The sequence below is a fragment of the Diachasma alloeum genome, unplaced genomic scaffold (genome assembly GCF_001412515.2).
Source record: "Diachasma alloeum isolate Michigan unplaced genomic scaffold, Dall2.0 Dall_scaffold_00208, whole genome shotgun sequence".
Taxonomy (NCBI): domain Eukaryota; kingdom Metazoa; phylum Arthropoda; class Insecta; order Hymenoptera; family Braconidae; genus Diachasma; species Diachasma alloeum.
In genome coordinates this window covers 1,593,749-1,614,961 of record NW_021680373.1, presented here as the reverse complement: position 1 = coordinate 1,614,961, position 21,213 = coordinate 1,593,749, and the positions used below count along the sequence as shown (strand labels likewise).

General features: G+C 36.6%; 4 protein-coding genes across 6 annotated transcripts in view; 2 read left to right on the top strand and 2 right to left on the bottom strand.

Moving 5' to 3' along the window:
* The window catches only part of LOC107036275 (acetylcholine receptor subunit beta), a 6,744-nt gene extending 5,015 nt beyond the window's left edge, over positions 1 to 1,729 (top strand). Inside the window, exons 5-6 of the mRNA XM_015254094.1 lie at positions 749 to 901; positions 1,008 to 1,729. Coding sequence (XP_015109580.1) covers positions 749 to 901; positions 1,008 to 1,342 — 488 coding nt within the window. The 3' untranslated portion in view covers positions 1,343 to 1,729. The remainder of the gene's footprint in view (positions 1 to 748; positions 902 to 1,007) is intronic.
* Positions 1,730 to 2,219: 490 nt separating this feature from the next.
* LOC107036274 (neuralized-like protein 2) lies at positions 2,220 to 5,808 on the bottom strand. Of its 2 annotated transcripts, XM_015254093.1 has the most exons (4): positions 5,211 to 5,808; positions 4,832 to 5,101; positions 3,251 to 3,580; positions 2,220 to 2,842 (listed from the first exon to the last, which is right to left on the bottom strand). In XM_015254093.1, the coding sequence occupies exons 2-4, from the start codon at positions 4,983 to 4,985 to the stop codon at positions 2,715 to 2,717; spliced, it is 612 nt and encodes a 203-aa protein (XP_015109579.1). In that variant the 5' UTR covers positions 4,986 to 5,101; positions 5,211 to 5,808; the 3' UTR covers positions 2,220 to 2,714. The 2 variants fall into 2 exon arrangements, with proteins under 2 accessions (XP_015109579.1, XP_015109578.1); XM_015254092.1 differs by having other exon boundaries at positions 4,832 to 5,808.
* A 770-nt stretch (positions 5,809 to 6,578) lies between these two features.
* LOC107036272 (UPF0430 protein CG31712) lies at positions 6,579 to 12,177 on the top strand. 2 transcript variants are annotated; one of them, XM_015254089.2, is made up of 6 exons: positions 6,579 to 6,930; positions 7,822 to 7,965; positions 8,092 to 8,139; positions 9,055 to 9,280; positions 10,998 to 11,081; positions 11,462 to 12,177. In XM_015254089.2, exons 1-6 carry the CDS (start codon positions 6,788 to 6,790, stop codon positions 11,624 to 11,626), a joined length of 810 nt encoding a protein of 269 aa, XP_015109575.1. In that variant the 5' UTR covers positions 6,579 to 6,787; the 3' UTR covers positions 11,627 to 12,177. The 2 variants fall into 2 exon arrangements, with proteins under 2 accessions (XP_015109575.1, XP_015109576.1); XM_015254090.2 differs by lacking the exon at positions 8,092 to 8,139.
* Positions 12,059 to 20,573, bottom strand: LOC107036273 (tubulin monoglycylase TTLL3). The gene is made up of 12 exons (XM_015254091.1): positions 20,165 to 20,573; positions 18,809 to 19,329; positions 17,776 to 17,903; positions 17,420 to 17,693; positions 16,013 to 16,226; positions 15,849 to 15,939; positions 14,838 to 15,008; positions 13,916 to 14,169; positions 13,655 to 13,839; positions 13,022 to 13,321; positions 12,757 to 12,948; positions 12,059 to 12,424 (listed from the first exon to the last, which is right to left on the bottom strand). Exons 1-12 carry the CDS (start codon positions 20,316 to 20,318, stop codon positions 12,191 to 12,193), a joined length of 2,718 nt encoding a protein of 905 aa, XP_015109577.1. The 5' UTR covers positions 20,319 to 20,573; the 3' UTR covers positions 12,059 to 12,190.
* Between the last annotated feature and the right edge of the window lie 640 nt (positions 20,574 to 21,213).

Below are 21,213 nucleotides of genomic sequence, written 5' to 3'. Positions count from 1 at the left end.
TGTATAAAAATACAACTGCGTGAAACACACAGTAGTATAAAACTTCAACTGCGTGAAACACACAGTAGTATGAAACTTCAACTGCGTGAAATACACAGAAGTATGAAAATTCGGCTGCGTGAAACACACATACTTCACGCATGCGTGGCGTGTATGGACTGTACGGGAGTGATTCACGCAATGGTGCGAATAGTCACGGCCCATTTTTATTATAACCTTTTTTGTGGAGCCGATTGAGAGCTCTAACAAATGTAATTACAAAAATTTCGCTATCTCCGTTAGATTCGGAAATATTCCTCTAAAACTCAACTGGGTGAGTCGACTTAAACCGGTTTACCACTTCGCTACTGAATTATACAAAATTTCTCACATTGTTCTTTAAATTCCTTGAAATTCACTTGTTGTCAAGTATCTGAATATTCCGATTTTTAAAAATAGATTCTTCAAAGTTTTAGATTCTCTCAAAGATTTTTTTCTGCACAGTTGACATATTTTGATTACAATTTCCGGTACACTTCTCGAAAATTGTCATCATGAAGCAGTTTCACTGAGTCCAAGTTATTTTATCATTGAAAATGCACAAGCTAATTGTAAAAATCAATTGAATGCGTTGATTTCCGTTAAATTATTCTATAAAAATTGATGGAAACAGGAGAAATTCTTGCGCACTTCATGCAGTTCGCAAGTTTAATTCTCCCATTCATCGCCACACGTGGGACATTCGCAAATAAATTATTTTATCTACTAGTTCTGACTGTTGTGACACTAACTGCTCTCTGGCTGAGACCAGGCTCCACCGAACGCCTGGTCCTGTCTTGCCTCAACCTCCTAGGGCATTTGTTCACTCTTCGCAACGTTCACTTCAGCATGCCTGACACTGGAACAACAGTTCCAAACATCTGTGAGTTCCCATCATCCCTGAATTGAACAAATTCCCTGAATTTTTTCAATAATTTGTTCAATAATTGAACAAATTCAATTAAGAGTATTTTCACTGGGGCTTTCAGTGATCTTCTACACGAATTCCCTCGTCCTCTCGACGATCGCATTGGTACTGACCTGCTGGCTTCAGAGGCTCCTCGAGGCTGAACGAGAAGTGCCCGCTTGGGTGGCTAGACCGGTCTCAGCCATCCTCTCGAGCACACCTGGACAATTCTTCTCGATGGGCCTCATGGAACCCAGAGCTGCTGCTCTCCTCACAGATGACGATGACACCAGCAGTCTTGTGGATTGCGAATCGAAGAAAACTAATTGGGAGAGCGTTGTTACTGTCATCGGCTGGATTTCCTTCGCCAGTTTTATTTTTGTTTATGTCGTTATGGCTGCTGTTCTGCTTCGATAAGTTTTGAAGGGGAATTCTGTAGGAGTTCGGGTTTTGCACAATTTTTTTTCATTATTATTTTATACTATTAATAACTTTTTGAATAATTTTGGGATTTTTTTTATCAAGCGACAGCTCCACTGAAATTTCAAGAAGTTTCGTAATTGAAAACTCTATTCTATGAAAATAAACGAAAACGGTGAAATTTCAGGTACTTATATTGTTGAATTGTGGATGAATTGAAAGTTCAGTGTAATTTATTCATAAAATTGATGTTTTGTTCTTTAAACAACTACTAAATAATTGGGAATTCTATGATTTTTGCCCTTCTAAATCAGATTTTAAGTGAATCTCCAAAAAATTAGTACTAAAATGTCCATTAAATTTCAATTTTATTCTAACTATGAATATGGGAATAAAATTTTAAAAAATGGAATACGTTTTTTTAAAATTTTAATAAATCAAGAGACAGTTGCACTGAAATTTCGAGGACTTTCCCCATAAAAAAACTGTCCATTCAATGAAAAAATGAATGAAAACTGAATTCCAGTTTCATTAATTCATAAAAAATGAAAAAATCAGGAAAATATAGGGAAATTACTGTTCCTGCTAATAATAAATTTGTAATTTCATGATTTTCCCCCTAAATCGAATTCAAAGTCGATCTCCAACGAATTACTATTAAAATTTCTCCATGAAATTTTAATTTTTTATAATAGTGAACATGAAAACCAAATGAAACACAGGAAATACGTATTTTATAATATCAATAAATAATGTTAAAAATTCCATACTGTTCAAAATGAAAAATACGTAGTTCATATTCTTCATTCAATTCTCATATTCCATAATTTTGCAAAAGGGATGATAAATGAATGAAACAAATTTTGTATTTTCTAGAAAAAAGACTTTATTTTAAAAAATGCACAGTTTCATCTACTTTTACGTATCTTTCTTCATACTTTCGTCATACTACAATTTCCCACCAAACGCTAATCACACTGAGAAGAGACCGTCTTTCGATAAATTCACTTGATTCAAGTGATTTCAAACAAGACAAAGAAATAAATCGATTTCCGCGGAGGAGATGCTGATGACCCACCTGAATATTCCGTAACTCCTCCAATCAACGAAAGAAAAAACGAATCAAACCCAACAGAATGGCTGTTCTTCCCAGAGTACGAACCACGTGTCAAAGATCCACATGTTCACGACCAATTTGAGATCGTGTAATTTGGAATAATAATATAAATATCAAATAATATCAGTAACAAGAAGAAAATACCGCATTGTTAGAAAATGAAGGATAATGAGATTAGGACCTGCCTGGTTTTATCATGCTTAACTCTTACAAAAATTCCATTGTCTTCTATTATCTTGCTTGTTGGATCGATCACTGTGACTCTTGATTTTGATACAGTAGGAAATCTTTTAGTATTTGGGGTAATGGCAATGAATCGACTGCGTTTAGCTTTGTGTATTGAAGGATGGCGTCACGACAGGCACTCTGAAGTGTCGAGACTGCAAAGAATTAAAATCTTAAATTAAAACGATTCCAAACGCTTTATTCAGTGAATATTTTCTAAACTGAATATTTAAACTGTTGAATTCATCAAAGAAATTGAGAGATATTTTTTATAAAAAATTTATTTTGTAACGAAAAGTGAATTTGGATAATTGTTACTAAGTAATTCAGCTGATAAACATTAGTTCCATTCATATAATTTTCCGAACATTTGATAAATCCAATGTTTGAACTATTGAGTTTCCCAATAAATTCAAAAGTTCAAGTATATGATAAATAAACTTAAGATATTTTAAGAATAAAATTCAATGTCCAATGAAAAATATCTTTCGCCATTTTATGATAAACTCAATAATTGAGACGATATGGACGCAGAAGAATGAGAATAATTATTGAATAATTACCACCGTAGAGTTGAACAATCCTGACTTGCTTGGTAGTCCCATAGACATCGACAACAGCGTGCAAAGGCCCCTCTCTGTACGGAATGTCCTTGCCACAGACCCCCTGGTCCACTCCATTAATAATAAAATGCATCTCAGCGAGATCTGTCCCGGCCTGAGGCACATACATCACTCCAATTCTACTCCCAGTCTCTGTGGGCAGAGGGTCCTGGGAAATGTCGTTCTGGGCTAGGTTGGGGGTCAGTGCAGCGTAGGGAATCAATCCCCTCGATGTTTGCACTGTTACACCGTCGGTTTTTAGTTTTCTCTCTTGGAGGAGTATACTTTCACCTTCAGAAGCCACAAAAATAATTATTCATTTATAATAATAATGATAATTATTCCTTTATAAACGAATGTGTAAAAACATTCTGTGTAAAATGTAAAATGTAATTTGATGACGCTGAATATTCATGATTTTCTTCAAATTCTTCTTAAACAATTTAATTGACAAATTTGACGATTGAAAATGGTTGAATCTACACTGAGAAAAAAACGACAAAGTTCTCAAACAAGTCATTACAAGTCAACTTATCTTACTTGTGCCAAGAAGATAGTTTTTTGAAAATTATAAAAAAAGGATTTTTTGTGCCAAACATGCGGAGAGTGCGCCGGAATGGAAAATTTTTGTCGCAAAACCAGATTTAGTAGTTGAAAAAAAATTGCATTCTCTGTACACGAAAGAAACGTCGTTTCTACCACTACTCCTTCGTTGTTCGCTACTCCCATACGTATTTTGCTCCCGAAAAATCTTTGTTTTATGCGAAATAAGAGATAGTAGTTTTTCGTTTCGGCTGTCTAATAATCACAGACGAGAAATGAACCCTTAAATGAAACAATAATAATGATATGATAGCAATCTTGTAACTTAGGGAAAAAAAATTGGTGATAAATTTTCCTCTATATGAGATATTTTCATCCTAAAAAGGCACCGTCTGGTGTGGATTATCCGCTTCGTGAGCCAAATATTTCGTTGCTGTCGAAAGCAGAACCATTATTCATGTTTGAGACTTTCAAATTCGAACCAAACAAATTCTTTTTTGGAAATTTTCAACTAGCAATTTTGTTGGTGCAAACAAGACTTGTTTGACAACGTGTTTGTGTTTCTCTCAGTGTATAGGGTAGTCTGTACCAATCTGTAAAAGATACTTGGATATTCTTAAATTGACTTTTGAAAACCTTATTGAAACCTTTCCAATCTGACAACGAGGTATTATTTTTTTTTGTGTAAAATGAAATGAAGGGAATTGGCTGTCCATTCAGCTTGACTTTTTTGTTTAAATTTTCAATAAAAAAAGGAATCTTCTTTGATGCTCGATATCTTCTGATCAAGCATATTCAGGAGAAATCACTTTACTCATGTGTCCCTAAATCAGATGATGAACTCAATTATTCTAAATCTCATGTTTATGAAGATAATTTCTGGAGCGCTCAATCCCCTCAACGATAAATTCTCCTTCAAGGATCCCCTAAGCCCCGTTCCCCCATCCCCATACATTCAGAGATGCCTCCCAAATTGATAACAAAAAATTCAGCAATTACCATATCGTGTGATTCCCTCGATATTAACATTCGGACAGCTCGTGATAGCGAAGATCCAGCTCTGTCCCATCTTCACCATATTCGGCAATGCATACTGCGGAATCCCATTCCTATCAACAGTCCTAGGATCAATCTGCGTGAGTCCTAACCTCATGTGTCCACTCCACCCCCTCTCGTGCTTCTCAATCTCCAGGAGAAATATCTCACCAGGCTGGAGTGGCTTTTCGCTAAATGTCAGGGCATCTGCAAAGCTAGCTTTGCGATAGGCCACTGTATTGTCATCGTAAAGAATTATATTCGTCCCATGGCTCGGATGAAACCTCGTTATGAGTTTACGTGATTTTTCCGACATTTCATCGAGAACTTTTTTTATTTTTACCTTCAACGCGACGACTGTTGTTGACAATTCCCTGTTATTAATTGTTTATGAACTTTTCGAATCATTCAATTGCCACACATCACTTGAATAAATGCTCCACTCCACTGGAACTGAACGTTGGGTTTGTTATTGACAACAATCACGGCGAGTTATTGCTCCTCGCGGGTCAGTGGTTTTGACACTGATTAATTCATTAATTAATGCGAGTGGGAAGAGAATAATTACGGAATTGCCGAAAATGTTTTGTTTATTCTGGTACAGTGAAATATGCGACTGCCTGGACTGTCAAAAAAGTGTCGAACTGGAAGTTCGAGGGATATCGACCATTTCGATTATCGATTTTTGTGGGTCGATATATCGATGTTTAATCAGACGTTATGTTTAAGTTGTTTTTTTAATTCTTCTCTGTCATTTTAATGAAATGCAATTTTTAAGGAGTTGTTTTTTCAATTCTTCTCTTTAAATCTTGAATCAAGCTATTGCTCTTCGCGTGACAGGGGCTTTGCCACTGATTAATTCATTAATTAATACGAGTGAGAGGAGAATAATTACGGAATTACAGAAAAATTTTTGTTTATTGTGGTAAAGTGAAATATGCGACTGCGTGGACGGTAAAAAAAGTGTTGAAGTAGAGGTTCGAGTGACACCAATCACTTCGATTATCGAGTTTTTGGTGTCGATATATCGATATTTGATCAAATCTAATTTTAAGGCGTTGTGTTTTTTTAATTCTCTCCCTGTAAATTTTGAAATCGGAATAAGTGGGACAAAATGAACACTTTTGAATGTTTTTTTAATTATGATGACTCATTGAAATTTTTCTCATGTCGAAATTACAATTCTTCGTTTTTATGACGGGCCTAGACTGATTTAGATTGATTCATTTGTTTCTACTTTACGAAGATGCAAAGAAAAGTGTCTGTTTTGCCCCACCCCCTGCTGTGAACGATTTTTTTACATTTTAGAAATAAAGTTTTTATATTGATTTTCTCGGATCAATATATTTCACTCGAAATATCGATACTTAATCGAATTACTTTAATGTTTAAGGAGTTTTTTCAATTTATCATTTTAATTAAATTTTCGATTATGAAGTATTTTTTTACATTTCATAAATTATTTTTTTATATCGAATTCCCCGGTTCGATATATTCGAGAAATCGATATTACTTTCTATTGTCGATATTTAATACAATTTAATTTAAAATGTTTAAGAATTTTTTTTTAATTCATAGTTTTTGTTACATTTTCAAATATGAAGGATTTTTTTACATTTTAAATCATTTTTCATATCGATATTTTCAATATCGAGGGGCAGATTCGATCGAAGGGCCCAGTGGATCGCCCAGAGCTCCTCTTTACCCACCTCACGATAATTTCCCAATATGGCGGCTCAGTGCTACACGCGTCAAGTGCAATCGCAGCAGTTGTGATTTGTCCCAGTGAATTCTGCAGTTTTATTCAATTTGCGATCGATTTCACTGGTGTCGGGGGATATTTTAGCGCCGTGGGCTTATCGTGTGGGGTTTTTCAACGGTTTTATCATTGAATCCAACGGGAAAATAGCGTTCAAAGGCATGGGCAGGTCCAGATCGCGCAGTAAATCGCCGAGTAGACGGCGTCACAAGAGCAAACACTCGCGGAAGCGATCCAAGTCGAGAGAGAAACGGAGTAATAGTAAATATGCCGAGAAGCCGAAGGAGAGGAGCTCAAAGTCAAGGTAATTATGGGTAATTGAAGTTGATGGGGTCAGGGGAATGAAGGGTTGGAGAGGAAAACTGGCGGAGTGGGCGGAAGGTTCAAGCTGATTTTTTTATTGAGTCGGTTTTTTTTATCAATATCTCTCGAGCTGTTGAAGATAAGAAAATTTTTGTAAGAACCTTTTTTGTAGAGGGAAGTGAAGCTACAAAAAAGTTTGAACAAGAATTTCGCTATTTCTGTTGGTTTCAGAGATATTTTGCAAAAACTCAGTTTAATCACTTTAGTGGAATTGTTCATGATAGAACGAGGTGATGGACAATTAACCTCATTGAATCGTCAATATCTCGTGGGAAAATGGTGCGATTGAAATCAGTCACGTTTCATTTTAAAGCCTGAAAAAATACCTGCAAAATGAAAAAAAATATGGTGAATTTCACTCTATGGATCTCCAGTTATTGACGATTAAAAAACTTTCATTTTCTCCTGCAAGAATTTTATTCTGAAGTGGGTTGTTGATGAATGTCTCGAGATCTGTTGGAGATACCAAAATTTTCGTGAAGACCTTTTTTGTAGAGGAATGTGGGAGCTGCAAGAAAGATCTGAACCAAAATTTCTGTATCTCTATTAGATTCTGAGCTATTTAGAAAAAAATGAGGCCATCATCAAAATCCCTGCTATTCAGCAAAAACTCAGACTTCCTTCAATCGTTATAATCTGCTCACCAAATGGTACAATTCGGATGAGTCAAGGCTCGTTCAAAAGCCTGAACAAATGCCTTCAAAGAGGAAAAAAAATTGTTGAATTTCACTCTGCCAATCTCGAGTTATTGACGATTAAAACGACAAAATATGAAGCACTAGAAAATGATTACTTTTTTTCGCTCTTCTATCAAGAATTATTGTTCCCTCAGAAAACGATCGCATTCTCCGTCATTCAGCAGTGATTCAGATGTCTCTGACGATGTCCACATCGTCAGCCACAAGAAACGCTCCTACAGAGACAGAGATCGCAAGATGGACGAGGTTGAACGCCTGGCGGAAATGGAGAGGCAGAGGTAACTTGACACCTGCTTACAATGGTCTTCTCATATGGATCACAATACTCGATTCGTCCTTGAACCAATCGAGTGTGAATTGTTCTATAGTTTGATTTTATTTTTTTTCTGTACTTGTGTTATCAGGAAAAAGAAAGAATTAACGACCAATATCCTCGCTACGAGTGCACTTCGGTAAGAATACTATTATGTTTACGGGTGAAGGTTTTTTATGGGTATTACTGGTGTCTTTGTGCTTGTTATCATGGGGTTGAATGCTACAGAAGGAATGGTTATTGATTCTTTCTGATTACTGATTTTAGCCGTTTGATGTGTGTCTGTTGCATGAATTATTTGATAAAGGAAATGATGATTAACGTTTTTTTCATTCAATTTTTGTGTCTTAAAATTGAATGAATTTATATAATTTATAGAGTTTAGGTCATTTAAGCCAAATTGGAAATTCTATGTCTTCAGTAGTTTCTGAGTTATTCATCAGAGATTGATTATTTGAATAATAAGGAGTCAATTTAATTTTGAGAATAATTTTTTGTATTCAATACTTTTTTGGAGGCTGAGTAGAGCTGCAAAAATCTTACCATATGGTTTCAATATATTCATCAATGATTGATTATTTCAGTAGTAATAAATAAACTTAATTTTGAGATTAATTTTTCGTCGTTAAATGAAAAAAAGATGGAGATATTTTCATTCTTGTGCATATTTTCGAGGTTTATAATTTTTTTCAATTAATAAAGTGATGAAATAGCAAAATAGAAAATGAAATAAACATCCGTTCATTATTTTTCATTCAATTTTCACATTCATAATGAACAAAATTCACTCTATTAGTTTTTAATATAATTATCAATGATTGATTATTTCAGTAGTAATAAATTACTCAACTTTGAGATAACTTTGTCGTCAATACTATTAACTCTAAAGACAAAAAATTGCCTCAAAGACCATTTCTAGAGGACAAAACCTCAAAAAAAATTTTTTCATAAAAATCTCATTAACTTAATCACATTTCAAATAATCATCAAACCTTTCTACCCAAAAATAGAGCATTCTCAAATGTTTTATCCTAATGTCACCCCTGCCCAACAGACGACAACGTGAATCCGAGCAGAAACTCGTGGAGGAGGAGGCGGCCAAGAGGATCGAGGAGCTCGTCCAGAAGCGCGTTGAGGAAGAATTGGAGAAGAGGAAGGAAGAGATTGAAGCCGAGGTGCAAAGACGCGTTGAAGAGGCTAAAAGAGCCATGGAGCGTCAGATGATGGAGGAGATGGAGTGGCGCCAGGCTAAACTACGAGAGGAGGAGAAACGTAGAGAGGTAAGAGTAATCCAGAGAAACATACGGGGATATTGAGACGGTCAAACGCTATTTTAACGAGCAATTTGTAACGTCGAGGGCGTGATCCCCCATCAATGGAGAATAATGCACCTTCCCCTGGATTCTGCCAATCGTTTGCAAGTGGTGAAGACTATGTCCACCATTTTCTCCACTTGCATCTGCCAAACGAATCTTGGAAAAATCATTTTCCCTCCCATTGATGATGATCACAACTCGATTTTACCTTGCCAAAGCGTCTGCCCGAGTTTTCTCCACAAACAGATGAATTTTCATAGTCGACTGTGTGTCTCCACTCGAGGTTCACGAAAATCCAGGCGACGAAATTTTTTTTTCTTTTTTTTTCACTCAATTTTCTCACAGCAGGGTTAAAGGGCACGTGTCATGTCGTCTGCTGAACGACTCATTTACTCATTTATTTTTGTCCTTTTTTTTGTTCACTTTTACCATGTGTATATATGTACATGTCTCTATGCAATAACAAATATTAAATTATCTATTGATGTGTTTTTTTTATTGCGTCAATAGAACTTTCTGATCGACGTTAATACTTGATTTTTCAAAGACCATTTGAATGAACTGTGCGATTTTTCTGTTCGTGAATTGAAGCTTTATGAGCATTTCTTTGTTCAATATTAATAATGGAGTAGAATGAGACAAATGCGCTTGTCAGAACACATCGGAATTTCCTTTGAGTCGGGTAGCATCTGTTGATATTCCCCATTAAGAGGTGGAATGTTTTTTTTTTTTTTTCAATTTTCCCATGTCCTCGAGACACTCGTCAGGATGAATATCCTTGAGAAATGCTGAAGTTGAATGAATAATTTCTCAAGACATAGTGAATAATGGATGAGTCGAAACGGTTGGTAACGCAAACAGATTGAAATTGATTGGGAAATTAGGGAAATTGTTAAAACGAAGCCGAGAGAGAATAAAAAATAATATAGGTCGGCTTCCTAAACTGACTACCAACGGAAGATGCCGGTATAAAACTCACTGCCGAGTGATTGCTAGATGAAGAAGGCATCCCCTACGTGTGCTGGCGTTTGCTACATTCAGGTATTATCCAATTTATATATTCATAATTCTTTACTATAAAAAAAAAAACAGTTTAATTATTATTCAATGTTGATGATGAAAATTTATTAATTTGTTATCTGTCATTGGTAATGTTCTCTGTGACGTCGTTTACTCGTTATTGAGAGTATCTTCGTTGCGGGAATAACTACGATATACCACACACAAGCACGGCCCAGTGGAAAAAAAATTTTTTTTATTATTTTTTTTTGTATAGTTTTTCTCTATCACTTTACTAGCTTAAATTTTGTTTCTAGACCCTTTTGATATAGACCACCACTAGTGAAATGACGATAAGAGAGAATCGTCGTGCTTGAGCATTGAGATATTGTAGAGGAGGGGCTCGACGAGTGAGTGAGGATCAACTCATTCGTTTTATGGTGATATTACCTAGTGGAAGAGTTGTCAACGTCCTTGATGAATATCCTTTTGCCTCTCCTTTTGTTCCTCCACGTGACAGAGATTTTTTTTTCTCAGGGACATTTTGTCGTTGGTTGTGAGGCTGTTTGATAACAGACACGGTTTAATGATTTATTGTTGTGGGGGATGAGTTACAAGTGACCGAGAGTCAGGGCAAACGACAATTCTTTCGTCGTTTAAACGGTTTTAATTGTCGTTGTAGGAGGAAGAGCGGAAGAAACGCGAGGAGCTCGAAAGGATTCTGGAGGAAAACAACAGGAAAATTGAGGAGGCCCAAAAGAGATTGGTGAGTTGGGATTTGTTTTATTTTTGGAGGTAATGAAGGTACAGAAATTTTAATGGAAATACTTTTTAGAGATTTGGATTTTTTTTTAAATGTTGGGAGAAATTTTTTGAAGAAATTGACAACTGAATAATCATTTTTTATTTTGTTGAGTATTTTATTATCTCGATAACGTTTGGGTCAGAAGATTTTTGATGAGAATCAGATTCAAATTTTCTGATCTTCAAATCTTATGTACAATTTTTTTCTAAATAATTACAAAATTCAAAGCAACATATCTTCTACAATTCGACCATTAATATTTGTTTGAAGGAATTAAATACAAAATAAGATGAATAATTAAGGAAATAAATGGATAAAAATAAAATAAAATGAATTTTCAGGCCGAGGACAGACTGGCAATGGTCGAGGAGCAACGTCTCCTGGAGGAAGAGCGCCAGAAAATGAGAAAAGAGCAAGAGAAACGTGTGAAAGAAGAACAGAAGAAAATACTAGGGAAAAATAATTCGAGGCCCAAGCTCTCTTTTTCACTTAAACCAGTTACGTGAGTCTCGTGTGAAATAATTATTTAAGTGGAGTTCTCAATGTGATATTTCATTACGTTCCGAGACGTTTTTATTTTTCCCTGGAAGTGCACTGATTGAATTCAGCTGGATTGACCCAGCACTTTTGATTAATTAACACGAGTCGATCAATCGATGATTGTCGATGGTGTTAATTAACGAACTGAGGTGCTGGATCAAGTGGCCTGAATTAATTGTAGAGCTGAGATGATTCCTCGGTAACGCGTTGTTTATTGATGATGCCAATTATAATTGGATTATGCCAATGTAAATGATTATTACTCGTGTAATTGAGATAATGTGCTTTTAATCAATTTTTCGAATAATCGTAATCAAGAAGGATAAAACCGTAATTGTCGAAGTGAACAATTAGGTATTTATATAGGACTGTGGATATAATTAATGTTATATACATGATAAAGTTCAATTTTTTTTAATTAGTTCATCTTGTCATTTTTTACATTAAATAAATATTTTAATGCCATTATGTACAGAACAGATTGAGGAAGAATAAGCGAGAAAATATGATGAATGAAGGGGGCTTTTTTCTCATTTTGTCAATCCAAGACCCACTGCGTACATTTCAGCCATGTCTGGGGAGTCGTCTCTTCGTTTCATTCTGCTTGGAATGTTTCGGGTTTTTGTGCTCACTGACGATGAGCGAATCATTCGATTGCCTATTTTTGAGGGGAACAGGAGAGACGGCAGGGGGGGAACCTCCAGGGGGGCTGCTCCGTATTTTTTGTATTTGTTCATTGCGTTGCGCATTGCTACTCCAATTAGCTAAAATATATTTTTGTTCTTAGTGGTTTGGAGTTGGCAAGTGCGGTTTTTATTTTATTGAGCATTGAATTATTCCGAGAATTAGTGACTTTAGGGGAAATTTAATTGTTTATGAAAAAGACTTCTTGATATTTTTTTTTGAAGTCATTTTTTTGTGAAACAACAGAACAGTCATTTTTTCATCTTTCTGAATCTTGAATTATCTCAGCAACGAGTGGGTTTACAGAAAAATATCAGAAAACATTTTCTGTTGAAAATTTAATTCTCTAAAAAAAAGTTCTTCTGACATTTCCTCCTCAGGTCCTTCGTTCCCGAAATAAATAATAGTTTACCTTCTCTTCATTTGGAACTTTAGTTCTATCTGATTTATTAGATCTCGTTTCAACAGCAGTTTTAGCCTCTCGTTGACTCCTCGATATTCTGCCAGCAGCTGTCTGCCCCGGCGATAAATCCGTTGTTATTTTCTTTAATTTGCTGGGAGTTCTCAGTGTAGAGTTCGTTGAACGACTACTTTTTGGTGTAGTCTGCATAAGAACATCAAATTAAAACAATAACTTCAGTTACCACATTTCGGTGATTTTGTTGGGGAACATTTACTTGGGCAAGTTGAGTCGGCGATTTTGCTGTGGGACTGAGGCCACCGGAACTGCTGGGTATTATCGAGCCAGGTGGTGTAGCCTCGATTTTACCTTGAATTAATGCCAAGGGAGCTCTAGAGGATGATAGTACCGGGGAAGATAGTATCGGTGATGAATTGTTAGAGTCAATTGGCGAGTCGAGCTTGCAGTACGAGTGTAATTCACGATCTAGTTGAATTTCTAATTCCTCGATGAGGTCAACGATCACTGGCCCTATGTAACTGTTGGCAGTGGATTTTTTCCTGCTTGATAGGCAACTCTAAACCAACAAATTGAAGAATTAAATTGAAAATTACCTCAAATAACGAAAAAAAATTAAAAATCTGTCCGTGAAAACCATCGTATTTATTATTTATTTGATGAGAGTTTTGTAGGAAATTTATTTATTGATGGATATGAAAATTGAATGAAAAATATTCGGCACTTGTTTTTTTATTTCGATAAATAATTAAAAATTCATGAATCATTCAACTTTTTTTTTCAATTTTCTGTAATTTCTTGATTGTTGATAATTTTAAAAAATTGTACGCAATATTTTTCATCCAATTTTCATCATATTTAATTTAAAAAACCATAAAAAACCCAATTTTACCAATGGAAATTTCGGGAGAACTCTCGGATCCAAATGCGTCAATCTCCTCTCATTAGAACTAATTTTCGTCCCCTGAACAGACAGCGCGGCCCCTAAATACGGCTGGCAATTTGGCATCTTCTGTTTGTAAACAAGTTCAAATAATCCAGTGTCTGCATTTTTATCTTCGCGAAAATCCACGATAACTGCAATAAACGTGAATAATTGCTCTGTAAAATAACTTTGTTGCGGATGAGGTGAAAATAAAAGGGGATTTATCACCCTTGACAGTATCCTCCATCACTTGTTTGCATAATCGACTGGTAACGCTGGTGGAATAACTCATGTCCGGATGGCTATTGATTTCTATCAACCAGACAGAGAAGTCCTCCATGACCATGAAATCAGCTCCGTAAAGTTCAAAGCTGTTCTTTCGCCTGTCCATAGCCTCCTGACTTGCCAAAAGGGAACCGACGAGCCCTTGCTTCATGCCTGGGTATATCAACTCGTCCCATGCGGTATTGTGACCTTGAGATCTATAATTATTTCGTGAACAGATGAATACAAAAAATTATTTTTTACATTTTCATCTTAAATTGTGTTCCAGCGATATTTAATCAATCATTCAAGCGAAATTGATCTAGGAACAATTTTATTTTCGAAAGGAAGGGGTTGAGAGAAAAATACTAGATCTTTTTTGTAGAGAATTCCAAGCCCTACAAAAAATTCTCGCAACATTTTTCGCTACACCCATTAATTTCAGATATATTTGCAAAACAATGCAAATGAAATTGCTAACAAATTGCAATAGCTGATTTTTTTCTAAAGAATTTCGAAACCCCGTATCTCTAAAGGGAAGGGGTTTACAGAGAAATGTCACAAAACATTTTCATAGAAAATTTCATTCCCTACTAGAAGTTCTCGGAACATTTCCTGATAAACCCTTTAGTTTTCGAGATATTCCCAAAATAATGCAAATGAAATCGACAGAAAACTCTAATAATTGATACATTTTTGTCAATTTCCAAAAACCTTTAGCTTCAGAGGGAAGAGGATTATAGAGAAATGTCAAAAAAATATTTTATAGAGAATTTCACGGCCTAAAACAAGTTCTCGTAACATTGTTGACTATACCAACTAGTTCCCGAAGTATTCCAAAAACAATGCAAACAAAATTCATAAAAAATTAGCTAAATTTCCTCACCTCAAAAAATGTTTGAACGTCGTGGCATCCCACATATTATCCGGTGGCAGTGCTGAATTTCTCTCCGGACTATTTTTATATTTACATTGTACAGCATGATTACTAAGATGCACCGACTCGTGTAGATCACTGAGTCGAAATTCCTGGGAGCAAAACCTGAGATAGCTCTCCCTTGAATTTTAAAAAACAATAAAACAAATCACTCAATTATTATTTTCTGTCATTTCATTTAAAGGATTTTCTCAGAACTTGGAAAACGGGAAAGTGGGGAAAAATGGAGCTATTCAAGTATTCAATACACTAACAACTACGAATGTAAATGTGATGAAACTTATCTTTAATTTGTAACTGAAAAATTGTATTGAATATAATTTCTTATGAATTCTATGAAGTTTCAATCATAGAGAGAGAATTGTTAAAAAATTTTCATTTTATAAAACGTTTCATGAATCTTTTTTATAAACTTAGTGACACCTTTAATAATAAATTCAATAGTCTTTGCGACAGTGAACTCTCGTCTTCGACACAATAATTCGTTTAAAAATGAAAAAATAGTGCTCTATCTAGATGAAAATTTACGGTCTATTTTTTTCTCATTTTCGTGACAAGAGATTTCCTCAGTTTCGTCTGATCGGAAATGGTCAGTCATTAGTTCGCCATCAGTGGCGTGTAATTTACGTGTGAAATGACGGTAAATGCCCGGTAAATTTTTTTTCGCTGCATTCCTAATGACGATAAAATCTCAAAGGGGGTGATAAGCCATGACATTTGGGGGAACTGGGTTAAAGCTCGATCAATTCGTCGGGGTAATTTTGGAGTGGGTCGTTAACTGTTGAACCCCTCCCGCATAGAGTCACGAAAATTTCGCATTTGCGGTGAATCCGAACTTTTGGACCTGACCGGAAGCCATATTAACGTGCTACATCAAGGGGGTGAGGTATCTCCCCTGCGAGCCCATTAGTTATTTATAGAATAATGCCCAAACACGCGACCCAGAGAGACTAAACGCACCTGTACATCCACAGAGTCAGGGGTTGGGCGCACGTTACGATGAACCACTGTCTTATGTCGAATTTCGTGTTGTGGATTAATAATGGCCTCTCTGGAAAATGTTTCAATTACAATTTTGTTACCTAATTTCATTATGGGAGATCGCGATGATACGGAGTAATTACCGATGTATTTTTGTACGACGTAACGAGTGTCTGACTTGTTGGCTGGATTAACTTTAGCCACGACATCCTCGATTTTATTAATGAGAACAATTCCACGACCTCGACTTTTGTTTCCTGGCTTGAGGATCCATACGTTCGATACTCCGTCCATGTCGAGCTGGTGCCAGTACTTGCGGATCCGCTTGATAATGTGCTTTGAGGCTTGCAGATATTTCTGGAGAGGCGAAATGTGCGGGGAAAATTTATTAGAAAAATCTAGCGCTTTCTTTGAGAAATTCTATTGATATTACGCATTTTTACCCGCCCATTTTATTCAGAGATATTTGATAGAAAAAAAAATACATTTCGATATTTTATTTTGGATTTTGGATTTCATTTCTCATAATAATATTTTAGAAAAAAATTGGAAAATTCTGGTGCAAGAATTTTTATAGAAATAATACCAATGAAATGAAATTATCTAATTTCATTATGTAGAATATTTAAATAGAGTAATTCGTAGAGTTTTCATTGTATAGAGTAATTATATAGAGTAATTGTATTATATAGAGGAGGCTGGGGCAAAACGGACACTTGCAATGCTTTCATAAATGTCTAGCAGCCAGAAGCAAATTGATCAATTGAGTTCAATCTGGATTCAGTACAAAGGAAAAAACTCTACCTCCACAGAAAAAAATTTCTCCGTCGCATCGAAAACTTAATGAATCCATTTTGCCCCCCAATTATTTCTATGAACAAATAGATATTCACGAATAGCCATGTCCGTAAAATATAATTACTGTTAAATATTGTAGCCGCCAATTAGTTAATATCACTCAAATTTTTTAATTATCAAAGTATCAACAAAAGCAATTTAAATATAATACATTTATTAACGTAAGGGTCACATCCTTGTAATATTACACAAATTTAATATTGACGGGGATCCCCGTATGTATTGACAAATGCATGGGAAATTTACATGATTTTTAATAGAACTGAATCAAAAAACAAACAAAATTTTCTAATTCAATAGAATTTTTTGGCGAACGCACTGGCTTTTCTATTAATTTTGTTCGTGCGTTGAGATCATTTTTTCATTCATTCAATTGCTGTTGTGATAAACAATTCTATTATTTCAGTAGCGAAGTGGTAAAACGATACAAGTCAATTTTGGCTATTGACCCGTTTTCAATGAATATCTCGGAACCGAAGAGAGATAGCAAAATTTTTATCATAACCTTTTTTGTAGCGCCGATTGAGAGCTACAACAAATGTGAATACGAAAATTTCACTATCTCCCTTAGATTCCGAAATATTGCTCAAAAACTCAACTGGGAGATGAGTCGACGTGAACCGTTTTACCACTTCGCCACTGATTTCATTCCTTTAGTGAAATTAATTTCTATTTTATGGAGATGGACTCACATGTACGGAGACATTAGTCCCGAAGAATGTCTCCTCCTCATGAACAATTTTGTAGTACCAGGTGATGAATTGCTCCCACTGGTGGGACCAGACCCTCTCGCACTCTTTGTCGATGTCCTCGTGGGACTGGGCCTCGATGTAATCGCTGCAGCGTCTTATCGCGAAATCTAGAGCTTTCAGGGGGACTGTGCCGCCGGAGGACACTGCCAGGTTCTCACCCTCGTTGTTCACCTTCTCGATGAACCACTTTAGGATGCTTAAGCAGGCTGTATGTCTGCAGAAATGCATTTATGATCATTTTACGCGAATAGCAATGATCGAGTTCTCATTTTGATTATTTTTTTTTTAATTCACACCTGAAATCGTCGATGAACGCATGCATGTGGTCGGCCTGGCAGACGTTGTAGCACCTGGGGAACAGGGTATTTGCAACCCCAGGCTCGTAATACCAGTGCATTTGCCGCACGTTAGCGCAAAGTCCAACCTGGAGGGGAAAGCATTTCAAGAATTTTAGACGGATTGCTTTGAGAAAGTCTCGGGGAGTTTAAAACTGCTGTTCATTATTTTGAAGAACACTGTTGAAAATTCTTGGCTAAAATTTCCGGTGCGGTTTTTGGGAATTTTCATGACATTTTAGTTCCATCGAAATTTCGAGGAATTTGATCATTGGAAATTCAGAATTTCATGGAACAATTCTTGAGAACTAAAGTTCAGTTCAATTATTCGCAGAGAATTAGTGGAAATGAAAAAAATTCAGGTAAATATACTCTGAATATTCATTATTTCAGTAAAAATTCAAATAAGTTGAGACGTTCTCATTCCAATGCTGTCGAAAAATTTGGGGTGGAATCTGAAATTTCATGATTTTTTGGTTTCGAGTGGAAACATTGGACTCGTCAAATCCGAGATTTCCTGTTTTTCGTGTCAGGACCGATTCTTTTTAGGCGACAACTGAAAAAATAATTGTTCGAACAAATCCAATTGTTATTTAAAATATTCTTCCCAGAGATTGATTGCATCATCTGTTGACAAAGATTATTTTCAAACCAATATTCAGGGAACGATAAAAAAATTTAACGTCGCGGCAGTGTTTTAAATTTAATTCAATATCAATGATCATTGAATTAAATTTGAAATACATCGTCCTAGAATTTCCATCCGAAAGCAAATTCCCAATTAATTAGCAAAAATATCTTGACTATCTCGTGACGAAAGTAATTTTCCACTTGCTCCCCCTTAAATCTTACTCAATATCACTTCTGAAAAATGCTAGCCATTCATTTTTAATCTCCAGCAATGAGAATGACACCATTGAACGAAGAAAATGGCATTTCATATGCAATCCTAAACGTATTTCTCTCACTGTACCAATGAATAATTCATCATCACCTTGGAAGTGAACCCAGCCCTCGAGTATCGATTGAAAATAGTAGTTTTGTTGTCCTGACTGGGCCAGCCAGGCCAGTCAGACCCAGAGTTCCAGAGAAAATCCACCGTGTGATTTGCCAGCATCTTCGACATGAGGAGCCTCTGGCTCTGCTCATCCCTCAGATCCCCAATGCCCGATAGCAACACGACAGGACTCGTATCCACCCCCACGTGTCCTTGAACACTCTGCTGACCCCCCTGGCTCGGCAACTGCTGACCCTGCTGTTGACTGTCTACTGTAAATTTCGAATTTTGTAAACGTCGAGTCTTTCTCTCTGGCAAATATCTCACACGGTCACCATTGCTACTTCTACGGCACAATTTCTCAATCCATCCTCGTTTTAACATGCATTCACGCACGACCTTGGCACGACCGTAGATCATAAATGTGTGGTGTGACTCTATCGCCTCTTTAACAATCTGTTTTATGTGGAGGAAACGTTCTTGGAGGGTGGCAGGAAATGCCATTGTGGGTGCTGAGCCTGAAAATAAAAGAGTAGTGGAGGGAATGGAATATATGCTGAGGGAAATATTCATATTCTTGGAGATTATATTGGAATGTTAGAGAAATGATAAGAATTTTGCGAAAACGTGTTTCTTCCATGTTTTTCAATTTTAATTATTATTTTATTGGCATTGATATTCGATGGATTATTTTACCCGGGAGAGTATCTCAAATTTATCCCAGGAACAAGAAATAAAATTTAATCGCAAGATTAAAACAATGTTAATTCAAATGAGGCTACAGGATAAATAAAAAATTATTCTTCGGGTCAAATATTGAAAAATTATCACCCCTACGATACAATTGACCCCGAGGATAAATTTTACCCTGGGGTTTATTTGGATAACGGCTTGGTGCAACCGGGCCTAAAATTATAAAAATATACAATGACTCAATTTCCGAATCCAAGTCAGATAGCAAAATTTTTGTTATAACCTTTTTTGTAGAGCGAATTGAGATCTACCAAAAAGCATATTACGAAAAAATCTTTATCTCATGAAATATTCCTCGAAAACTCAGCCAAGAGCTAAGTCGACTTGAATATCGTTTTGCCACTTCGCTCCTGAATAGAAAAAGTAGATAAAAACGAAATTTTACTGATTTTTCAGAAAATAGTTTCATTGAACATTTTCTGCAAGACGAACTCTTAATAACGCTTCTGAATTCTTCAATAGACCCGTCCAAAAACTAGTAGAATTTTCTATGGAAAGTCAATACAACTTCAATTTCAAATTTCAATGGAACTTCAATTTCCCCCCGAATTCCCTGCATTTTTTTCGATTTTTTTTATGACATTCAAACGAGATTCTCACCGCTGATGGACAGCATGGCCCCGCTGATCTCCTCGTTATTATTGCTCTCCCTTCGCCCCCCCAGTTCTTCCACTTTACATGAACCATCCTCCACCTTCTTCGCCCTGCAGCTCTCCCCCGTCTGGACATCCTCGTCGTCATCCCTGGCGCTCATTCGTGCGAGCACGTGTCACCCCTTCACGACTCCATGCCCTCCCGACGATACCATCCACTTAAAATCGAGGTCATAATAATGCACATGAACTACCTGTTGACGGTACCGCCACTTCCCAGTAGTTTCATTCCTCCAAGATCAGACAGCATGACAGCAGTTCCCCCGAGAGGAGCGGAAAAATCCTCATTACCCCGATTAATTAATTTCCAGGGGGTGAGTTGAACTATGAACTAGGCAGGTACACGTTGGAGTCAGGCTGTCGCCCAGTGACTGAAACCTCCGGTGGTGAGTACACGCCAGGAAAGCCCTGACATTTGTTGTACGTAAGTGTTGGGATGTTGAATTCAACGGAATTCCGCAGGCGCAGCAGTCACCAGTGGAGGTATGAAAGGATCGAGGGGTTGGGGGATAAAATCAGGAGACAGAGGGGGGTGAGGAGGCGTACCAGGCACCCCCAGGAGACGGGTGGCCCTCGACCTAGCTGGATCGTGAATGAATCTAGGCGAAGGAACTCCTCAATTTTATTTTTTTCAGTTCATCTCGGGGAAGTTTATTCGAGTGGGCGCAACTTTTGATTGCTCAGGGAACCAGGATACCTTCAACTTCCCGAGTTGTTTCCTCTAATTCCTACGGCCTCTTGGCTATATTTAGGGACGGCCTATTGACCCCGCACTTAGTCGATAAACGCACATGTTAACTTTTCACTCATTTGGTGGTTATTTTGTCGGTGTTGTTGTTGTTCAGTTGGTTTTGGGAATTGTGTCCCGTAATTTGGGGAGAAAGTGATAGATTGGACTCGTGCACTGGAATTTGAACGGACTGATGGACGAGAATTAAGTGAACTCTGGGGTAGGGTGACGTGGAAAAAGAAAAAACAATCGTTAATTCTGCGTTC